Below are 22,888 nucleotides of genomic sequence, written 5' to 3' on the forward strand. Positions count from 1 at the left end.
TTCCCTTGCCATTTCATATTTGATATTTTGTCTTTAAGGGTTTGGAGGGTTTTTTTAAGTTATTTTGACCTCAGCTTTGGTGTTATTCACATCTGGTATAACAGAGCTCCCTTGTCTGTGCCAGTCCTGCTCTGACAGGGTGGCTTGGACTTGGGATTCTCCTTGGGGTCAATTTTGCTTGGAAAACAGAGATTTGTGTTCATCTCTGCTGGAGCTGCTTGCTGCAAGTGTTCTTAAACAACGGAGCAGGGAGCTGGCCTGGTAGTAGTAAATAAGACTCAAAAAAGATTTATTTATTTAATGGGAATGCCATCTTTCACAGCAGAAAACAGCAAGTCTCTGTTGAGCATATGAAGCTTAGAAGAGGAGTATAATTCAGGGCTTTTGTGCAGAAAACGTAGCAGTGGTCGTCTTCCTGCTGCTGGGCCATTTGAATGTGCTGGAGCACAAGGGTCGTCGTGCAGCTGGAAGAATGGTGCTTTTAGTTTTTAAATCTTTTAGTGCTCACACTGTGGGTTGGCTCTGCAAATGATACAGTGGAAATTGCAGGTGCAAATTTCAGAGGCCTTATTTTTTTTCAAGGCTAATTCTGCTGGGTTTGGTGGTGAGTATGAAATCTAGCCCAGAAGTTGGAACATTAACTGACCTCTCCATGTTTGGAGGATAGAATGTGGTATTAGGGAAATAATCTGTGAGTATTGGAATAATCTCTATGTGTTGATACGCTGCTAAAATGTGCCCAAATGAGTTCTGCATTTGTTTCTTTAATAAATAAGTAAAATTTCTCAGAGGGATACGTGAGGTCAGAGAGGTAAAAATAGTTCTACAGAACACACGGTCTGTCTTCAAATTTTAAGTAACAAAATAGTGCCATTGCTTTAATGTTACTGGTTGTTGTTATGTGGCTGTGATATAAATATTCTGTGGCACAATTGACTAATCCTCTAGCCCTTCTGTTGTGATCCAGATTAAATAAATGAAACTCAGCAGTATCATCTGGATATTAATATTTTACAGTGAGTTAGAGGCAGTGTCCAGAGTATTGTCTGGTATTTAATGGGAATTCATCAAAAAAATTGAATATTTAAAAAGAATCTTTAAACCTTGGCAATTGCATTCAGAATTAATTAAAGGCTACACACTTTTAGTGCAATCTGTCTGCAACAGCTGTGTTATACACTAACAGTGAGCACAGGAAGCAGAACGGTTCAGTAAATCCATAAAGAGCTCTGTAGTGTAGCCTGTCATGAAACCATCAGATTTAAATGTAGGTTATCCTCCTCCTTCCTGTCCTCCCGGAGAGGTTGTGATGGGCTTAACTGAAAGGCAAGCATAAAAAAAAGGCAGTGATGCCTGTGCTTGAGAAACAACTTGGAAAATGAATCAAAAGACGCTGCTGGCTTTTTTTTCTCTCTATTTTCATGTAGGGTGCAAATGCTTCTAGCTACTGATAGCTACACAGTCCTGCTCATTTCTAATGTATGTTTGCTCACCTAGCAATAAATAGAAGTTCATTTGCTAATGGGTCTTTAGCAAAGAGCAACAAAGAGCACTATATTCAGTGTTCATCCATTGTGCAGGGTGATTAGAACCAGCAGAACATGCTGTACCACCGTCTTGTTTTGTTTTCTCTGTTCTCACAGAGTCATGAGGACCAGACAGTAGTTTCTTATCTGGACCACGTTTAAGGACTAGCTCTTAACAAAGTGACTTCCAGGGGGATATTGGTGACTGAAAGAAGAGTAGCTATATGTCAGAGCCTTGACCACAGCGAGATCTGATTATAGTATGGTGGAATGAAGGACTAGTTGATTTTCCAACCTCTTTCCAGTACAAGTCCTCCAACAGGTAAAATGCTTTCAGTGAAACATTTGGGGTCAGTTCAAATACAGATCAATGAGCTTGTAACAAGATCCATGTTGCTGGAGTAGAGTCATGTGCTGGGCTTCGAGTTGAAGTACTGGTTAGTTCTGCCCTGGCAGTTGCCAGTGGGGCTCTGTGGGGGACAGAGCAGTCATGCAGCTTGTAGGCACAACCTCTAGCCAGAAAGCCACTGTTTCAGAATCCATAAATCCTGGAGACACATGCCGATTTTACTGTGTAAGTGCTGGCAGAGGAAGGTTGCATTAGCTCAAAAGAAGATTACAGATTCCTCAGAGTGGTGTAGTGTAATGATGTCTTGTGATTCTCAGCTGCTTCCAGATCAAAGATTCTCTTCGCCGTGTCATTGTGGCTGTTCACAATATAGTCAAGCTCCTGCTGTTGGATGGCCATCAGCCTATTGTTTTGTTTGCAGGCATTTTAAGCCTTGATACTGAGGAGACTCCAGACAGTTGCACAAGCCATCGTGACATCTGCATGATGGCAGTGCAGAGGTATAGAGACAGTTGTGTGGTTAAGGAGTTCCTTAAATCAAGTTTTCTCCTATAGAAATGGTGAAAATGCATTGAAAATAACTCACATGTTGGAGGTGGAGCAAGGTCTTTTCTGCTGATGTAAACCTGAGGGGATAGAATCAAGTTAAATCTCCTTCCTTCAGTTTGTATCTACTTGCTGGCTTTTCCCACGTAACATCTCCCACAGGATGAGGGTTTCTCTCTGGTGCCACAACAGACTCGCTCACCATCCTGGAAAAGAGACTCCTAGGATAGTTCAGGGCTGTTAGCCAGTCTGGGTGAAGCAGAGTGTGTTCACAGCTCTGAAGCAGAAAGCACTAAGTGTCCATTATCAGGGCAAACAAAAGCCCCAGTGTGCACGTAGCCCAAACACGGCGCTGGTCCGGTGTGAATCAGCAGCTGTGTGCTCTGAGGGAAAGCTGCCAGTCCAGAGCCAGCATTCCTGTGCCCGGGTATATCCTGACAGTGCTGCCTACTTACCTACAAGAGCCGTGTGAAGTGGAGCTTTTCCAGAGCTTCACAAAGCCTATATTTAATAAAGTGTTGTTTTTATAATACCTTCCATCCGCTGGATTTCACAAGTAAACTAATCCTCTCAACTGGTCTTTTGGTAGAGCAAAGATGCCGGTTTTACTGACAAAGGAGCCAGAAATCAGACTTCTGTGGGGGTTTTTTTCAATAACAGGGGAGTAGAAGATGGATCTAGAGTCTTAACAGCTATTGTTCTCAGCATTGCTACAGTGTTTTCTGCACATTGTGTGCTGGGTGTTGTATAGAATGAGTGTAAGACACAGTTTGTGGGTTGAGAAGTTTGTGACCTAAATTGGTTAAGTCCTGCAGTAAATGCTGGTGTAGTTTACTCTTGAAATGCTGCAGATCTTTTTCTACTGCTGTGCTTTAAGCACTTCTGAGCTAAAAGCACTTCGAGTTTACCAGGAAGATCCAAGAGGGCTGATGCCTAGGAAGGAAGTGATGATAGTTTTCTTAACTTTAACTACAAAATTAATATCACCCCTGAGGAGCTGAGTTGCCAAAATGAGCACAGCAGATTACAGGCCAGTTCTGGAGGAGATACTGTACTCATCAGCTCTGTGGAGCCTCTGGCCCAGTCTGGCAGCTGTGTAGCTCTGTGCAGCTTTGATACCCTGTCTGCAAGAGGGAGGGAGGGGAGGAAGGAAACAGATTCACAGCTGCATCACCACCTACTTCTCAATTTAAATGAGGTGGTACTCATAGTAAATTATTGAGTACTTGCAGCTGCTTCCCTTTCTCTATGGGGAAAGCATTAATCTAAATGTTGCAGGTACTTATAACCACATTTCTACCATGCTATGGAGTTCTCCATGTTGTCCAGAGTAGTTGTTCCCATCTGTGGGACAGCTTGGGTGGATCACAGTAGATTTCAAAAAGAGTTGGTCCAAATATCCTCTGGAGAGGAGCTGAACAGGTCTGGTGGTTCCCTGGGTCGGTCCAACATCCACCCCCACCTGGCTTGCTTGCACTTTGAGACATGGGACAGGGAAGGAATGGAGCATTGTCCACAAAAAAGGCATGTTTAAATCACCTTTCCCAGTACTGGGAGGAGCGCTGTGGAGAAATGAGTGCGAGTTAGAGACTTACAGCCCAGAGAGTGCAGTAACAAGTGAGCAGGTAAAGGTGATTTCCCCCTCACCTGGACATGCTGTGTAACTTCCTAAGGAGATGAGGGCCCACAGGATCTGGCTTGGCAGGACTGGGGGCAGACTGGTGGTCCCAGGGGGGAGGCTGGGAGCTGATGTGACTGGTACTCCAGAGGCCTCATCCTGGCACCCAGGTTCTGCTTGGATGGGTGATGCTCAGTGGCAGAGATGTTATGGGAAGGTTTCCTTTGAAGCACAAGTGGAACAGCCTTAGACCCACAAGAGGCTGTTCATAGCCATAAGTGGTAACAAAGAGAGGGTTTAATTATGATATCTAGATCAAATATAGAGTGAAGGACTTATAAGTTTGCTCCAAGTTGGATCTCAGCTACGGTTTATTTAAACAATGGTCCTACAGGTTGTGTTTGTCTTGGACAGTGGTTTATTTTACTATGGTGTTGCTCATTAACACTGTATGCAATGTGCTGGTTCCTAGGGAATTTTGGTCCTGTCCTGGAGAACTTCTAATACAGCGTCATAGCTCAGTTGTGCAGGAGTCAACTTAAATGTGGATTTTTCTGATGTTGCAAGAGTAGTGATCAGCTTCAGTGTTGCATTACTTGCAGTATTGCAGCTTCTCCTGAGGATTCTGTGCCTGTCATCTTGGTGTGGAGATGACTGAGTTAAATCTCTGATTCTCCTGCAGGCCTCTTGCTGTGGGTGTTTCTGCTAATGCCGTGTGCTGGCTCTTCATATTTAGCTCTGTTTTCTATGGTTATTCTTGGGGGTTTTTGCCCACCTCTCATAATGAGAGTGCTATTGAAGGATTTTGAGTGCTAATCTTTACTCATGGAGTTACAACCGCCTTTCCTCTCTTGCAGAGTGTTTACCATGCCTCTGGGAACGTTCTTCCTTCCTGTTCTCTGTTTCTTGGGAGCATCAATTCCACGGGGACTGCAGTATGTCACATTCTCACACAACACTACAAAATTCCTCCACCTGTCCATGGACTTGGAATCTGGGACCATTTACTTGGGGGCCACCAACTTTCTCTTTCAGCTGACATCTGACCTGCTGTTGGAGAACATGGTTCAGACTGGACCAGTTCTGGACAGTAAGGATTGCCTCCCCCCGGTCTCAAAGCTGGAGTGCCCTCAGGCACACCACACTGACAATCACAACAAGCTGCTGCTGGTGAACACTGTGCAGAAGGAGCTCATTGTGTGTGGCAGCGTCCACCAGGGAATCTGTGAGAAGAGGAGCCTGACGTCCATCGACCACGTCCTCTTCCGGCCAGAGAGCCCTGGTGACACTCAGTACGTTGCTGCCAATGATCCCAATATCACCACTGTGGGACTCATTGCCTACTCAAAGGATGAGGTGCCCTTGCTGTTTGTGGGACGAGGGTACACTAGCCGAGGAGTGGGAGGAGGGATTCCTCCCATCACAACTCGGAATCTCAGGGCCCATGGAGGGAATGTTCAAGCAACAGACTCTCACTCCATTTTCTCCTATGAAGAAACAGCAAAACTGGCTGTGGGCCGGCTGTCAGAGTACAACCACCATTTCATTAAATCCTTCACTTACCGCTCCAGTGTCTATTTCCTCTTCTACCGGCGGGACCTCAAATCCCAGTCGCGTGAGTACAAGACCTACATCTCGCGCATCTGCCTGGATGACTCCCACTATTACTCGTATGTGGAGTTACCTCTGCTCTGCCAGAGCAAAGCCAACACATACAGCCTCCTGCAAGCAGCCTATGTCACCCGACCAGGAAAGGAACTGGCCCAGGGGCAGCTGGACACCGAGGGGGAAGTGCTGTTTGCAGCCTTCTCTGCCTGGCAGGCTTCTTCTGGGAAACTGAGCGAGGAGTCTGCGCTCTGTGTCTACGCAATGGAAGAGGTAGATCGCCTGACCAACTGGACTAGAGACGTTTGCTACATGAGAGATGGGAAGTCAGAAGAAGGGACAGAAGTAGCATATATTGAATATGATGTCAGTTCCAACTGTGTCCAGCTGCCAGCGGTAAGTGGCTTTGCACTTTTGAGCAGTCTGCAGCGTGTTCTTGTGTTGCTCTGTGTTCCTGAAGTTATCCTGCTTACACAGATGGATGTTGAAATCTGAGTTAAAAGCCTTGGGGCTCAGTCTGGTGTGTCCCACATGGGCAGGATTCCTTGCAGAGGAACTGTGTGTGGCAGTGGGAAGAGCGTCTGGCGTGACCTCGCCCTGAGGCTTATCTTGTGGCAATGCAAGGCAAGAGCACTGAAGCTGCAGTTCAAGTCTTTCTTTATCTGTGTCGTCTGGTCTGCACTGCAGGGAAGGAGAGGAGCATGTGTACATGCACTTCTGTGTTGGGAAGGGAATTTAAGGGGTGTACTGGGTCCCTGTTGCTTATGGTGAGGTACACCTCACAACAGCTTCCTGCAAGGGCATTCAGGAACAAAAAGGAACATTAGCAAAACCAAGTGTCAACAAAGAGATGTTCAAAACCCTCCTGGATGTGTTCCTGTGTAACAGGTTTTAAGTGACCCTGCCTTGGCAGAGGGGTTTGGACTAGATGATCTCCAGAGGTCTCTTCCAATCTTAATAATTCTGTAATTCAGTGAAAATCCCAATTTCCTGTAGGCTGCTTTAGTCCTACAGAATTTTGGGCCCAAGAAGGACCTTTTCCTGAGCTGGCTCTTTTTCTCCAGAGCTGTAAGAGGTGTTAATCCTTTTAAGTTCAGTGACAAAGGCATGATGGGATGTTGCAGGATGAAAATGTGACTTAAAGCGTCTGTGACCCTGAATTCTCACTGTCTGGCAGCCACACTGGCTGCAAAATCAGGAACAGTGATACAAACACAGGGCAGCAGCGCTCTCCTGGATGCAGTGTCCTGGAATGAGGCTCTGTGACTATGAGCAGCCTGTTGGCACGAAGGATATTTCAGGTTCTTAGCAGAGCAGCATGTTATCTTGTGTCTTCCCTCTCCAGAACAGGCTGTCCAGATAATTGCCTCTTCCCAGCCTGGTGCTGCAGAGAGCAAAGTGGTACCACATAGCTTTAGAAGTTTCTGGGGTTGGGTGTGTGGTTCAAAGCCAGTCTTAAAATTATGGTTTTCCTTTCAGTAGCTAAAGCTGAGTGTAGAATACTTGTGGGACAAGGGGAGGGTAAAGAGCAGACTTGGAGCAGGATGAGCGTAAGGTAAGGAGGAGTATGTAAGAGTTGGGAACCAAGAGACTGCCCAGCTCGACGTCCTGCTTTCACTGTATTTGTTAGGCATGCCCCATGTGTCCTTTGAAAGGCCACAGGAAAGGACTTGTCACAGGTGATTTTTAGGGCACCTTAAGGGAGTTAAATGTCAAACAGGTATGAGCAGATCAGAAAAATCCTTCATTCAAAATGATGTAGAGTACCCTTATACCATTTGATCCAATGGAGAAGTGGGTGCACTGGGTGGGAGAAAAAGGCAGTCTCTGTGATTCCTGATGTGTGATCCCAGGGTCCCAGCTGGATGGTTTGGCTTGAGTGGGCTGACCAAAGTGTGGTGTCTTATTAACAAGCGTGTCCAATGATATGTAAATGTCCTAACAAACCTGATCCTTCACCGTTCAGCACGCGGTAGTGGTTGTCATTCAAATTGTATCTAACATGTTGTAAGGGTCTGTGCCAACTCTAGCCTGCTCCAGTCAGGGCTGAGTGGAAGCGGCTGTCAATGGGCATTTTATGCAGGAACAGTTTTAACTCCCTTTCAGTGGTAGCAGCTTGTGCTGGATGTAAGGATAATGCTAATTAATTTCACATTTTTCTGCCTCCAAACCAACTAGTGCATAAGGTATGCCCTTTTCCTTAGTTAGCTCTGCCTCCGGGCTTCAGCCCATCAAGGAAGGCTAAGACTGAGTTTTACAGTTCAATACAATCTCTTCAACTGGGGGAAAAAAAAACCAGCTTGTTTTTATAAGAATTTCAGACCCAGTTCATTTGTTCAGTTTCCTGGAGATTCGTTAGTCATGAGATGCAGGAGGCTATGTAGATGCTGTTTAGTGACTTGATGAATTGGAAGTGTGAAACATGTTTCTACAAGGCTCAGGAAGGCTACATGTCTTCTGTGGGTGTAGTTTTCAAGGCATGTACCTTCTCCTTTTGTTTTTTGTCCTCTTCATGCATAGATATAGATTGTCCTATTGTTGTTTCCTACCTGTGCAGGTAGGACACACACACCAGAATTCACAGCAGGAGCTGCTGCATTTCATTAAGACACTGGATGATCCCTCAAGTGCATTTTCTGCAACGTTGCCAAGATGTTACTCACTGCAAGCAATTCAAAGAGCTTCTATGTAAATTTATATAAGTACTTTATACAGACAGCCCCTGTGAGGCCACTGCTGGGCTGTGCCAGTGCTAGGAGAGCCTGCACAGGTCACGTCAGTTTATGGTAGATAAATGTGTGTGAAGTGACTTGCCCTTGGCATCACAAATAGGCAACAGCAGTGCGGAGCACAACTGGGGTACAAATATTTCTGACTTGTATATGGACTTCTTTGAAGCAGTCTTTGAAAAATCAGCCAGTAGTGAGGTTATTAGGCTCCAGAATTCGTATGAACTTATACAAAGGTTGCAAAAGATAGCTAGAATCCCATTCAAAATAAGTACTTAATGCTTTGGAGCATGGAAATTTGGCAGTGGACCTCTTCCTAATAAATCTTACAGAAAGTGGACAGCTGGAGAAATAGAAATCTTTAAGTTACAAGAAGATGACTGGAAGGAGCTGAAATATCAAACGATAGGTGGTAAGAAAAATGTATGTGTCACTAAAAATGAATGATAGTTTAGGAGATGGTAAAAACTAGCCATCATTAGAAGCTATAACCTCCTCAGACTTTAAGTCAGGGCCTTACACCGAGTGTGCAGAAAAATCATTAAATCAGTATTTGAAAGGAAAACAAGAAAGCACTGGACTGAAAGCAGTGCTAGTCTAACTGGCATGGTTTGTTAATGGAACTGCTGTGTCAAGCCTTGCTTCCCTGCTAAGATAACAATGCATTTGAGGAAGGAACAGAGCTGAGCAGGTTAAATATATTTTACAGTGGGATTTCCATAGACCTTATCAAAAGCTGCCGATTGCTTCTAGTTTCTCCAGGAAGCAGTCAAGTATTGAAAAACCAAACAAAACCAACAGCAACAACAACACAAATGCAAAAAAAAAACAAAACAACAAACCCAAACAGAGAAATGGGAGGAGAGGGAGGAGAGGGGAGAAAGGGACAGGTTTTCTATGGGATCAGTGAGCAGAGATAAGCAGATGCCTGAGGAATGCCATGATGTGCTGTTATCATGGATCTCTGATGGGGGCAGCTCCATTGCCTGGTGCTGGATGGTACCGCACAGCCTGAGCTGCCAAGTGCAAAGCCACGGACATCAGACAGAAGGATCTGTAACCCTGCTCACAAGGAGTCTAAGTTGACCATGTTGCCCGAGGCAAGAGAGAGCTGGAGTCAGTATGGACTGCACAGTTAATGCGCTGCTCCACACACAGCTTTGTCAGAGTAATTAGTAAGGGGCTGGAGAGGAGAGTGAAAACGTTATCCATAAGGGATTTCATGATGAAAATCTTGAATTTACACAAGCCACGTTGTTTGAAGACAAGCCACTGATCAATTAAAAAATGGTGTTTTAGATAATAATTGTTGGGTGAACAATCCTGCATTCAGTCTCCAAAAGGATACTGTAAAATTGAAATGGACATAGGACAAGGCACCGAGAAAGATACAAAGCAACAGAGGAACTATCCTGGACAAGACTGAGTTTGTTATGTAGGAAAAAGATGAATCGTAATGGGATATGTTTTCTCTACACTTAACAAATAGTAAATAAGTTGGTAGCTTTCATTGTCCTTCTTTAGAATGCAGTAAGTGAAGGTTTGGTGGCACTGGGAGGGCACTAACTGGAACAGAAGGATGACTGTTTCTGCACAGTGCAGTGGAGTTAATGTTCAGAACTCTCACAAGACTTGGAAGGATTGAAGCAGTGTGCAACAGTGACTCTTACATGTGCTCTTTGATTCCTAAGTGCAGTTAGTAAGCTCTTTGGAGCAGGTTGTGTCCCACCCTGTGTTTATGTATGTCCTGGGGTTCTACTTCAGGCTTAGAATTTAACTTGTAGGTGGTACAGCAAAACCATGCAGATTGCCTGAGGTGATACTTGTCACAGGGTGGCTTTGCACTGGAAAAAGAAATTCTCATCTTTTTGCTTTGTTCAGAAAAGTAAAATAAATCTTCCCCAAAGCAATATCACAGCAGTGTGTAACAGTAATGTTTTTTGGAGAACTTGAGAGAGTTTCAATGCATTTCATTACTGATGCTGAATGAACTGGCTGAAATGTCTGTAGATTTCTGTGAGAGTACAAACAGCCAACATACCTAAACTAATTATTAAAATGTGGGTGGTTTTGCTCTCAATAAAAAGAGCTTAAGAGGGGTTAAAGCTGAATTCACTGCTGGGGAATTTGGGTAGAAGGGGATGGTGGGAAGTGTTGAATGTGCTAATTTTCTTTGTACCCATTTTTTTTGGTACTGATTTCCCTGTTCTTTTCACTCCCCCAAAAAGGACACCCTGTATGCCTACCCCTGTGGCTCTGACCACACTCCCAGCCCTATGGCCAGCCGGGTGCCCTTGGAGGCAGCCCCGCTCCTGGAGAAAACCGAGGCCCGTCTGACAGCTGTGGCAGTGAATGTGGAAGATGGCCACACCATTGCTTTTCTGGGAGACAGCAGAGGAAGGCTGCACAAGGTATGGTCTGCATACAGCAAAGAGGATAAAACTAACCAGGGATGCTCAGGTAGAAGGGGAAAAAGGCAGTGTTTCTTTTTCCTTGGGAAGTTGGGTTCCTACTAAACATCGTTATTATCGGACAGTCTCTTCTCACACTGTACTGCCTGGGGAAAATGTGGATGCCCCAAAAGTGGTCACATTGCCTTTGGTTACATCAGCACTGAGCCAGCAGCAGGGCTGGTGTGTCCTATGTGGTTTGCACAGGTATTTCTGGGTATGTGCTTCATGTTGCTGAAGCCACTGCACAGAGGTTGCGGTGGGAGGTTAAAATCCTTGCACACAGCAGGGGTTCCAGCTTGTCCTGTTGTAGGACGGGTGCCCCCAGCTCCTGTGGTGGTGCTTTGCCTGCTCACATCTGTGACTCCCTTGCAGGTGTACTTGGGAGCCCAGGGAGAGGCACACACCTACGCTTCGGTATCCATCCAGGTGAACAGCATGGTGAGCAGAGACCTGCTGTTCGACCAGTTGCAGGAGCACCTCTTTGTCATGACCCAGTCAATGGTAAGAGCAATACAATCCCTTCCACAGAGGAGTCGAAGCACTAGATGTTCAGACAAACTGCTGACAGGAGCAGGGAAAGCTGGGAAACTGCACTTGGTTAAGCCTGTGCTGAGCAGCAGCTGCCTGCCAGTCTGCTTACAGGAATGGGGACTGGCCTTTCCCAGAAGCTGGAGGAAGCATGGAGAAAGCCTTGTTACCCTAATCCATAGCTTGTATGCATTTTCTGAAATCTGTCAGGCTGTATCAGCTGCGATGGAGGAATGTGAACTGCAGGCTGTAAAGGGCTGCTCTGCTGGCATGAAGACAAGGCACCACGAATTCCTGGGTTCCACTGTGTTGAGCAGGAACTGTTTGGACAACAATGTGCATCTCCATTTGAGCAGAAGAAAGCCTCTGGGTTCACGTGTGACCCATCTTGGTTTTGCAGGAGGTTAAAAAGATAAAAGGGAGATTTCATGTAATTAAAGTGTAGCACTTCTGTTTTTAATCAGTTAAAAGATCAAGCTGTTCTTCTGTAACCTATGAAAAGCAGAAATAAGTGGGAAATGTCTTCAGATAGCAGAGATGTTCTCTGACCAGGGATATAACAACAGTTTTGCAGATGAAATCAAGCTGTGGAAGGAGCCATGTGAGGCACTTTTCTCTTTACCCCTGCTTTCTGTAATTCTGTTTGTGCCTAGAGGCAGTTGGAGGAGAAGAGGCATTGCAGTGCCTCAGGCTTTTGGGGTATTGGTGTCTGCTGAGTAAGAAATCCTGCTATGGATACTTTATTTGAGAGGATTTGTACACCACCACTCATATCAGCTCCTTGAGCTGGAAAGGAAAGGATCCTCCTAGCAAAGGAAAAGCAGCCCTTGAGTTACTGTGAAGGAAGGAACAAACAAAAAATGAGAGCATGCTGGAAAGCCACTACTTCCTTTCACTCCCCCAGTGTGCTTTGAGATACTTGTAAAATTTGTAACACTTCAAAGCAGGAGTTGAAATCTGTGAGTGGAAGAAGATTAGGGAAATCTGAAATATATCCTTAACTGTAATTGTTCTGTCAATTAAAAGATGCAAATTGCATCATGTGCTTAGCAAAAGTAATAGGTCTGGAATTAGAAGTTGGTATTTCAAAGTAGTTGACAGTAGTAGCTGAAGTGTAGTAGCAGATTAAAGAGGGCAAGAGGCTGAAATCAGCAAGGATGGTAAGTTGAAGCAGAAGAATTTTGCAAGTAAAATTTACCCCTAGATGGCAGAAAGTTTTTGTTCCACATTGATCAAAGCTTTGTGGTCTACTTTCAGTCAAAATGGTAGTTCTGCCAGGTAGAGCTGGGCAATAGTGCAGATGGATTCAGAGGCCTCAGCTGTAGCTGCTGTCTCCAGCCTCAGTCACCTGTGTGTCAGGAGAGATGATCTCACTTGACAGAGTCCAGAAAAGCAAAAGAGTGGATGATATTCAGTCTGCTATTCTGTAATTCACTTTGTTAAAATGCAGTTTTATGACTAAATAAAATTTCCTCCTTGCAAACTGTGTTGTAGAATAACCAATGAATAGCAATACAGTTTGCTTGCCTCAGTGCCTCTCTACAGCCTGATGTTTAGATGTCCTTCACCAGTATGTGGTATGTGTATGAAGGGCTCTGGAAACTTGTTCCTTTTTTTTTTTTTTTGTCTTTATGGGAGGATAAGTGGAGGATCAAGAAGTTGTTTTGATGAGCATCGAGATGATGGGACTTGCTAGTTAGGCATAAGAAGACAATGACCCGGGGGCTGTGTTGTGTGTGCTGTGTTTTCCACTTTTCATTTCTTTCTCTGACAGGTGGTAAAGGTTCCCATAATGGAATGTTCCCTGTACTTGGACTGTGAGTCCTGTCTGGCACTGAAAGATCCCTACTGTGGCTGGTGTGTCCTTCAGGGACGGTAAGATAGATCCCTGTTCACCTGTAAGGATTTTGGAGGGACAGTGTCTAGGGATTGTCTCTGCTTACTCTCTTCCTTATATCTGTGTCTGGATTTAGTTTATTTTTATTTTCTTCATGAGATATTTGCTCTAACTTACCATTCTTCTCTCTGCCTCCCTAAAACACTGCCAGCAGCAATAGCAGTTGCACACAGGGGCGTATTTCCATTGCTTTTTGGGTCTTTGGCACCACTCATGATTCTCCTGTTCATTGGATTTCAGCCTGGTTTTAGTCTGACTTCAGATCAACCTCATTTCAAGTGTAGAGAAACTATCTTGTCTCTTCTTCTGGTGTCTTATTTAGCACTCTTTCAGTTCTTGCTCCCCTACTGATGTTGCTTAATGAGACGTGGTTTATTCTGGTGTATGTGTCTGCCTGCTGGCTCTGCTTCCCTGGAGAAAGTCACAGGAACTAGTTCATGACCTTTGAAGCCCAAGAAGTGCCTACCTATCTATAATTTCGCAACAGTTCATCCTACGATTGAAGGTGGTGGGAGGCTGGGGCTTCAGTGGCTCATGTAGCAGCTTCCTGAAGACTCTAGCAAGGCTTGAGACAGCCAGTGTCTGGTTGGAAGCCAAACACAGACTGCTGCCCAGGGCTCTCACAGGGCTTCTTGCTGTTTCCCTGCAGGTGCAGCCGTCGCTCCGAATGCTTGCGGTCCAGGTTGAGTGAGCAGTGGCTCTGGAGCTTTAACTCTACACAGCAGTGTCTGTCTGTCCAGTCACTAACTCCAGCCAATATCAGCAGAGAGGAAAAGAGAAATGTGAGTGGTGGTGATCCTCTTATGGTGCTCAAACTTATAGAACGTCCTCTGCAAACTGAGGAGTCACAAGTCTTTCTGTTGCTTTCACTGGGGTGTTGAAACACTGAACCTTCAGGCCTGTTGTCTGCTTCATGTGAGGGACTTATCTCCTAGTACAGCCCAGCTGTTATTTCAGTTGTTTGGTTGTTTCTTTGTGTTCCCTAAAACTAAATGTCCTTGCCTGCTAAGAGTTACTGGGTATTCTGAAGTATGTGATGCTTGCTTGGATGGGGACCCTCCTTGTTTTAGTATCTATAAGGTGCCCATGTCTGTGCTTTCAGTGTTTCTGTCACTTGCTGTCAGGGAGACCTGAAAGGAGTGGCCCAAAATTACATCTCCTGTCTGGCATGTGATAGCTGGCAGAACAGCTAGGAAGGTGCTGGAGTGATTTCAAGTCTGTCATTGTGTCAGGAGGTGGCAAGAACCTGTCTTTTGCTAGAGGCTTGGGCAAAGGGGGAAGTTGTCAGTTGCTGCCAAGTTCAGTTCGAGAATGGCAAGAGATGATGAATGAAACAGTCAGTCCTAGGAGACGTTATAGGAAAATGAGTGTTTTTGTAGATAGCTACTCTATGGGGGTCTTCCTTTGAAAAAACAGAACCAAAAAATTAGATTAAATGAGGGCAAATTACTTACTGGTATTATTGAACTGATAGATCTTCTTGGCCATCTCTGACTTACCTTCTCTGCGCGAGGAAGAATTTTACTCATGTTATTTTGAAGATTATGAAAGCCCAGCAGTTCTGACAGAGTCAGGAATCATGTGTCCTTCTCCAGATCCCAGCCAAGCACCACCTTTGCCAACAGGAACAGGTTAGTGAAATGCTTTAAATGGAGCATGATAGCTCTGATAACATTGTTGGGAGAAAGTATGTTGTAGGTCGTCGTATTGCCAGGATTAACAGCCATGAATGTATGTGGACTGTCAGCAGGTGTTCATTTCATTCCTCATAATATCTGTTTGCTTTCTACTTGTGTCACACACATCCTGTGCTATTTTGGGCTGTTGCCAAATTCCAGTGCCAAATTCTGATAGTTGGAAAGGAGATCGTGTTTGAAGTGTTGTATGTAAATCTGAATGTGGTCTGAAATGCAGTCTAGAGGGGTGGCTGGTTTGGCAGCTTTGTCCTAAACCTGGGGAGAGAACTCTCTTAAATATTGCTTTATTATTAAAACCAAACAAAATGCAAACCGTCTCAAAATCCGTGCAGTGGGAGAAGGAAGTACATGTAAGGAAAGGCAAGAAGAGACCCGTGGTCCTTAAAGATAAAACAAATCTGTAATGAGGTATAACCTCAGAAAATACACGGCCTGTGAGCAATAGCTGGCTGAGTATTGCTGATTGGCCACTCTAAAGAACCTGGAAAGTTCTCAATTTTTTTTCTTTGCATTGGATTTTACCCAGCCTGTCAGTGTGAGCTCTGATGAGCTGATCTCTTCAAAGAGCTTGTTCATCTGAAATAAAAAGCAGGTGCCAGTTGGGACACATTCCACACAATTCACCTAAGTGGCTGAACAGATTTTTCTGTGCAAGTATGCAGCTGGCTAATAGGTATGAAGCAATCTCCATGGACATAACATGACACCAGAACTCAGCTAACACACTCATTCAATCTCAAACTCCTTCATTTTCAGTATTATTTGCAGTATTTTAATAATCTGGCTTTCACACTGCTTTAGTCTGGAACAAACCCACCAGGGTGGTCAGGAAAAGAGGGAAGAGGGCTTCATGCACTGCCACTGCAAGCAGAGTAGGCAGGATTTGCTTCTGTTTAGTTGTATGGGCCTGAATTTAAGCACAGTTGTGAAAAATCAGTGTAGATAAAGCCACAGTCTAGTTCTCATTACTCCAAGCTTCAGATATTCTTATCAACTCCTTTGTAAGTCAGTCTTGCTTTTATTCCAAGATGCCTTACCTACATTACTTCCATAGTGTCTCTGAGGCTTATCAAGTGGCTCCTGTCCTGTAGCCTAAACTTGCTTGTGGATGGTTTCTGTCCGTTTGATCTATTTGTGTTGTCCTTTTGCTTCTGCAGTGCTTCTCCCACGCAGTGAACTATGGCCAGGCGTTCCTAGCACAGAGTTTTGCTGTTTAACTGTGCCAACTTCTTCTTCATGTTCTCTTGTTCTTCAGGCTTCCTATCTCCTTCACTCTATTGCTGTTCCTTCTCTGCATGGCTTCTGTACTCTGCTAAGATGAATTTGAAGCTGATAACCAGATTCATACATTGTTTTCTAAATGAGGTCACGTTAGGGCCTTAGATACCTACACTTTCCTATTCCTACTTATAATACTTTTCCCAGCTCACTAAAATATTTGCCTTTTTCCAGCTTTATTTTAAAGTTTTTATACCAACTCATCCATCACATGTAGGTGTTGAGCTCCAAGTTAGTAGCACAAACTCTTGCTCTCAGTTTGCAAGTGCTCGACCTCATCTTCTGTACTGTCAAACAGCATTATTGGCAATCATGGGAAATAATGGCCTTTTTGGAGAAAGGAGTATTTATAAATATGGTGTCATAACCCTGAAATCCTGGGAGGTGTTAGCCTTTCCACCACTGCCAAATGCAATCACCTCTATGGCAGTGATAGGAGTTGGCAGTATTGCAGTAACTCCAGCCTCCAGCTGCATAGGACATACCCTTATTTTCTGCTCATCCTGGGTTTCAATAGACCCCTCATCACTGTTTTGTTAGCATATTGCTTCCCTTGCCATCCTATCAGGAACCCAGCGTAGGCCTGACTGATTCACATGTTAATTGTTTTGTTGTGACTAAAGATTTCTTGCAAGATGAGCTCTGAAATCCCATTCTGAGAGGAGCGGTGCTCAAGGTTCTTGTTACTTACTTTTATAGCAAACTGCCTTAGAGAGAACAGCATCTCCTGGGGTTGAGCAGAGAATGCAGTATGTTCCCATTATTTGGAGAACTAATAACCAACTCTAAAGCTGGAGACATTCGTCTGGGACAAGATTAATTAGCTGATTTAGTACTGTCATATGCAAAATATCTCCTTCTGGCTGATGCTATCAGCTGCAGTAAGTTTTGACCATCTCTACAGCTATTTGGTCTACAGAAAACAGTGACAGTCTCTTCCCAAAGAGAACAGGGCTATCCTGAGGCTTGTAGTTGATGTGAGACCTGGATTTTAAAGCAGATAAGCCTTCAGTCATTGCAAGTGAGATTACAAGTTTTATAAGCCTCTTCCCTGACTCACTTCTTAGTTTGGTCATAGACCAAAGCTCTCAAGGTGAAGGCAGTATGTGAAGGGCACGTTAGTTCTAAGGGTTTCGTTTTCCTTTGGATGACAAAAGAAGACAATCAGCTTTGAGCCTCAGTGTTACTTCTTCCTGTAATGCAGAGATGGCAGTGGAATTACAGGGATGAAGATGGACAGAGCTTCAGACTACGCTTCTTTCCCATGGGTTGGCAAGAGCTATCACAAACTACTCCTGATGAACTTGTCCAACCTGTTTTTAGTGTCCATAGGATAATGCAGTGATTGAGGTGCTAAAAGCATGAAAGGGAATCTGTCTCAGTGTTTGACAGTGTCTATCCTAAAGCATGCCGTCTCCTAACAGTATGGCAAACTTGTAGGGGCTCCATTTCTAAGAAATTTTTATTTTCATTTTCAGATCATGTCACCATAAAGCTTGTAGTGCGTTTCCATGACATCTTCATTGCTTCTGTGGACTTCTCTTTCTATGACTGTGCTGCAGTGGCCCTGCTGTGGAAATCGGCACCGTGAGCACCTGCTTTTTCTCTTCTGTAGTTTTAGGGAGGGTGGCTGTCCCTTTCTGGGTCGTCCTGTCTTAGCAGCTGCTTTTCTGTCATTCTTCCAGGTGCCAGAAGTGTGTGAGCAGTCTCTGGAGATGTAACTGGTGCATCCAGCAGCACCTCTGCACCCACAAAGCAGCATGTGAGGAAGGAACCATTATCTACAATGAAAGGGTGCGTCTCCTGCTCAGTCCTAGTCCTGTGTGCTCTCACAGCCTCTGTGAGTCAGATCTCTTCTCAGGTAAAATATCAGCTGTCAGTCACATCAAGCAAGGAGGTGAGCTGTTGGAACAAAGAGGAGCTCCCCTTGGAGTGACACAAGGCTCTGCATCCCTGATACTTCAGGGTTTCTGGGGAAGTGCCGTCAGATGAAGCAGGTCACCCTTGTCCTGGGGCTGTGCAGCCGGTGTTGTCAAAGTGGAGAGATGAGCAAGCTGGCAGGGAGGCTGCGACTGGGGAGGTGGAACAGATGCCCAGTTTGTGGCTGCCACAGGTGGCCTTGTATTTTGTGGAGAATGAAGACTAGGAGGCCTCCCTCTGAGAGGAGGCCAGTGCAGGCATCTGTGGGAAGAGGGAGTGTTGCTGGATCTTGTGCACTGTGAACATTCCCCAATCCCAGTGCAAAAGATGGCATAAGATGTAGCTCTCATTAAAATCTAGAGGGTGAAGCAGCCTCTTGTCTATGGGAAGTCATACGGAGTGTTTTTCTGCTTGGGTTTTATTCTGTTTCATTTCTTTCCTTCTTCTCATCCCACCATCTTGTTTCTCTCTAGGCCCAGATCCCAACCTTAAGTGTGTATCCCTCTTCAGCTGCTCCCCTCACCAAATCCTCTACCACAGCCCCCACCACGGTCACAAAACCTGTCACCACCCCTGTGCACGTGGGCCCGAGCACTGTGCCCCACACAGAGCCCATCCACGTCACGCCCTCCGCAGCCTCGGAGACGACGACGGAGCCTGCGCAGACGCCCAGCTACACCTACCTGACCCTCTCCACCGAAGCCGCCTCTCTCCAGGCTGCCACAGAATCCCCTCTGCCACCGCCAGCAGACAAACCTGCTGTCACTGTGCCAGAGACAACTTCTGCTGCGTCTGTCCTCTCCAGTCCATCTAAAAATGTGGATCACACAGCCTTGCCCACTGAAGGGCCAGCCGCAGCCCAGGAGCCCCAGCACACAGACCCACTCACCACCCTCGGGGATAGCCCTCTGCACATGTCTGCAGTGGCAGCAGTAACACCTTCTCCTCATGTCACAAGTTTCAAATGGCCTCCAAGTCCTTTTCCTACCACAGAGGCACTGACATCTGCCATCCCATCTCCCCAGACCCCCAGCCAGGTGCCAGGGAGCCCTGTTGCATCTGATGACTCTCCTGGATTGCCAGGAACTGAATTCCCTGTTTCAGAGCTCCCAACATCAGCTCCCCCACAGTGGCTGCTGGAGGAAGGCACAGAGCTCCAGGACACAGAGGACTGGATGGATTTGCTGCAGGCTGAGAATGACACATCTCTTTTCTCTGCTTCTACTCTTCTGTCGGGTGATGGTGATTCTTCAGAGAGGGATGTCCCTGACTTTCCCAGGATCCTTCACCCTGACCTCGATTATCAGTATGATGCCCCTGAGTTTTGGGAGGAGGTAAGTTACTGGGCTTTTGTAATTCACGGTCTAAGGCTGTAACTCTCTGAAGTTTTCTCACAGATTGCCAGTTTAGTATTTCAGCACACAGGAGAGGTTGTGTCCTGTGTTTTCTTTTCAGAGTGAAGAGCCTAGCTGGGGTCCAAATGCGTGTCCCTGCGTGCAAGGAATCCAGGGATCTTCGCTGTTTCCAGTCAATGTGGCGAGGAAGATAACCCTGCTGGGAAAGAACTTCCACCTCTATCAGGTAGTCAACTCAATGCCATCACCATCAAGAAATTGCATTAGTACAGGGCACTGTTTGGGCAACCTGGCCACTGGACTACTAAAAATATGTGTAAGATACAGTTGTGACTCTGCCTGGGTTTCTCCTAGAGGAATAACCTATTTCTGTGCATAAAGAATTCCATAGCTGGATGTATTGGTGTGTAGGAGAAAGGGAGGGTACATGTGTGCGCCAGCCTGCTGGAGAAGCTCTGCATGTATTTGGATTAAATTGCACCTGTGCTGCACTGCAGGTGGTAGTTCTTGGAATAACTTTCTGCTGAATCCATCCTGTTTGTGTCTCCATAAACTAAAGACAAGTCATCTGTTCCCTTTCCGTTCTGGCATGCTCATTAACATGTGGCTATTCCTGCCATACCTGAAACTTCTGCAGTGGGGAAAACCACCCTTGACAGCTGTTTCTTGGGTGTGCCTCCGATAAAAATTCTCTTTGCTTCTCAAGACAGAGGATGATTTAGTAACCTTTGACAAAAAAACAACTTGGAACATGCAGCCCACAGTCTAATTGTTACTTTATACATTACACCTGACAAACTGCACTGCTCAGAAGAGCAGAGGTGGTTCCAGAGAGATGCATATCTAGCTTTTTTACAGGAAGTATCTAAGCAATTCTAAGTGGAAGGTTTACAGGAAAGAGATAGGGAGGAGAAATATACACTTAATGTTTTTGACACGCTCTGCCCTAATCTGTGTACTCTACTCTTCATCTCCAAGCTAGTGTTTCACAGGGATTGTACTGGCGTAACTTCACAATCCCACTGGGCTTTTTTTAATTTCTCCTTCTGTGCTAAGTTCTCCACACAGTGACACACACGCTCCCTTCTAGGTGTTTTGTGTTGGTTTGTCTTTCATACATGGAGGCAGTCACAGCATAGAGAGCCCTTGAATATAGCATAGAGTTGGCATAATGAGGGGAATGAGAGGAGCACACCGCTGGCTTGGTGGCTTGCTGAAAGATGCTGAACTGGAGAGGCAGGAGGACACTTGTGCAGCCCAAAGCTCTGTGTCACTGAGAAATGGTGCCATGTGTCTCCTCCTGCAGGACCAGCAGTGGGACTATGAGTGTGTCTTGAACTTGGAGGGGAGGACAGTGGTGATGGAAGCTTATGTGGAAGGAGAAGAAACAAACAAGTCCCTCTGTTATATCACCTGCCAGATGAACCAGGTGAGTGCTGGGATTACTGTGCCATTTCACAGTTCACACAGGTGCTGGTTTTGCTCAGTAAAAGAGTAGGATGGAAGGCAAGCTGTGGAGAAAAGAGCATATTTTGCAAAAGTATTTGTAGAATATTTAGCACTCTGGGGCCTTCAGATGTGATGCTGCTACTTGCCAGTACTGGTACCTTCAACCTCAGGAAGAGTGTGCAGTCTGAGCCACATGACCTGTTGTTGCACTGGCTGTAGCAGAGGATGGTGCTGTCTCTGAACTGGCCAGCACGGTGCCACTCCTGCTTTAGCTTGAGGCACTGTTGTTTGTCATTCTCTGCATCATGACTTCTGTGATGATTGTTCTTTTGTGAGAAGAAAAATGCTGTTAGTACTGATTTTGTCCTTGGAGATAGAAGCAAGCCTGTGGATTGTAAGATTATCAGGGAAAATTAAAACAGACATGTACACTTCTGGATGATGTGCGAATTTTACTTAAGGCAAGATTTGCAAGCAGAGATGTTATTTTTAGTTCACAAACTCATATAGTTAAGGGAGAAGAACAACACAGACTCTTGTGCACATGAGCCCTGAAGACCAATTGTGATCCTACCTCTTCAGCTCTACTGAAATTACATAAATGCCAGCTTGAGCAGCTTTCTGAGCAGGTGGCTTGCAGATAGGAATTGGCCACTTAGGAATGCAATTAGGAAGTTAGACAAGTATTGTTGTGAGCACACACTTGGTTTTCAGTGTTCATCTTAGTGAACCAAAACCTGCCACTCTTTCTAGAGCCGAATTGTGACTGTGAACTGGTGAGGACAAGCATGTGCTGCCACTGCCCCAACTAACACTGCCTTGCCTACATGCATGGAAGCTCCGTGTAGGCTGTATGTGTCATGCACTATTCAGTATGGATGCTGATGCTTCTTGCCTATTCAGCTGGTTTGTTTTTGCCTTTGTTAATTCCGCTTGATGATCTTTGTCTTTGCAGTACAGTTACACAGCACCTCAACTCGAATTCAACGCTGTGGTGTTTGTACAGAGGCGACGACACCTTCGAGTGGACAGTGCTGCAGATCTTCATGGTAGGAGTGCAACACCTTCCCAGTAAAAACACAGCAGATGAGGTGGAAGGGAATTGAGAAATCCTCAAATGAGGCTTTTTGTACCTGTGGTAGTCCTATCATGGGAAAACTAAGGAAAACAGAGCTTCGCTTCTGACGCTTTTCACAGAGGCAGGAGGAGGAGTGGGGTCTGTAAAAGACGCCGGGTTGCTGGGTTATGCTGTGCCCCATGGGGATGCTTGCAGATACCTCTGAATTTTTCTCCTTTGCAGTGACTTTTTACAACTGCTCTGTGGGACACACTGATTGTAGCCGCTGCCAAACAGCTGACTCAAAGTACAACTGTGTGTGGTGTGGAGGTGACAACCCCAGTTGTATCTTCAGGGGCTCTTGCAAGGAAGAAATTGAAGACTTGTGTCCAGCACCTCTCATTCACTCTGTGAGTAATTTGCTCACTGGTGTACTGCACACAGGGCAAGGAGGGCTCTGTTCTGCACTGGAAATCAAAGGGCTATGAACTCAGAGTGCAAACAGTGCAGCTCAGTAATTTATTGACCTTCTGAAGAGGAAGTTCAGTGGGGGTCCCTCTGTGTTGTGAGGATTCTAGACTGTTGTGCTGGACTGTTTGCTGGTAGAGAACAGGGGGGAACAATTCATTTGTATCTCAGCTGAAACTGGCACACCAGAATAATTCAGGAGCTGGGAAAGGGTCCACAGGATGGATCTTCCAACTGTCCTGAGCCAGACCCTGAAACAGGTTGGCCCAACTAAGCCTGGGGCAAAGGAGGTAAAACCTAATGATAACAGCCCAGCAACAATGGGAAAGGCATGACAGGTTACTGGAATTAATTATTTTTGTCTGTTTATTTTAAATGTTTCTTGCTAACTGCCACATGACAAGTGTCTGTAG

At 45.4% G+C, this 22,888-nt stretch overlaps 1 protein-coding gene across 6 annotated transcripts in view; it reads left to right on the plus strand.

The window, feature by feature from the left end:
* Positions 1-22,888, plus strand: part of PLXNB1 (plexin B1) — a 74,317-nt gene that overhangs the window by 33,420 nt on the left and 18,009 nt on the right. For all 6 annotated transcript variants that reach the window (XM_039558863.1, XM_039558862.1, XM_039558864.1 and 3 more), the window contains exons 3-15: positions 4,897-6,040; positions 10,602-10,784; positions 11,199-11,327; positions 13,129-13,229; positions 13,901-14,033; positions 14,726-14,882; positions 17,705-17,813; positions 17,912-18,020; positions 18,620-19,480; positions 19,602-19,727; positions 20,808-20,930; positions 21,906-21,999; positions 22,251-22,417. In XM_039558863.1, the coding sequence (XP_039414797.1) occupies positions 4,907-6,040; positions 10,602-10,784; positions 11,199-11,327; positions 13,129-13,229; positions 13,901-14,033; positions 14,726-14,882; positions 17,705-17,813; positions 17,912-18,020; positions 18,620-19,480; positions 19,602-19,727; positions 20,808-20,930; positions 21,906-21,999; positions 22,251-22,417 (3,426 nt within the window). In that variant the 5' untranslated portion in view covers positions 4,897-4,906. The remainder of the gene's footprint in view (positions 1-4,896; positions 6,041-10,601; positions 10,785-11,198; positions 11,328-13,128; positions 13,230-13,900; positions 14,034-14,725; positions 14,883-17,704; positions 17,814-17,911; positions 18,021-18,619; positions 19,481-19,601; positions 19,728-20,807; positions 20,931-21,905; positions 22,000-22,250; positions 22,418-22,888) is intronic.

The sequence above is a fragment of the Corvus cornix genome, chromosome 12, assembly GCF_000738735.6.
Source record: "Corvus cornix cornix isolate S_Up_H32 chromosome 12, ASM73873v5, whole genome shotgun sequence".
Classification (NCBI taxonomy): Eukaryota; Metazoa; Chordata; class Aves; order Passeriformes; family Corvidae; genus Corvus; species Corvus cornix.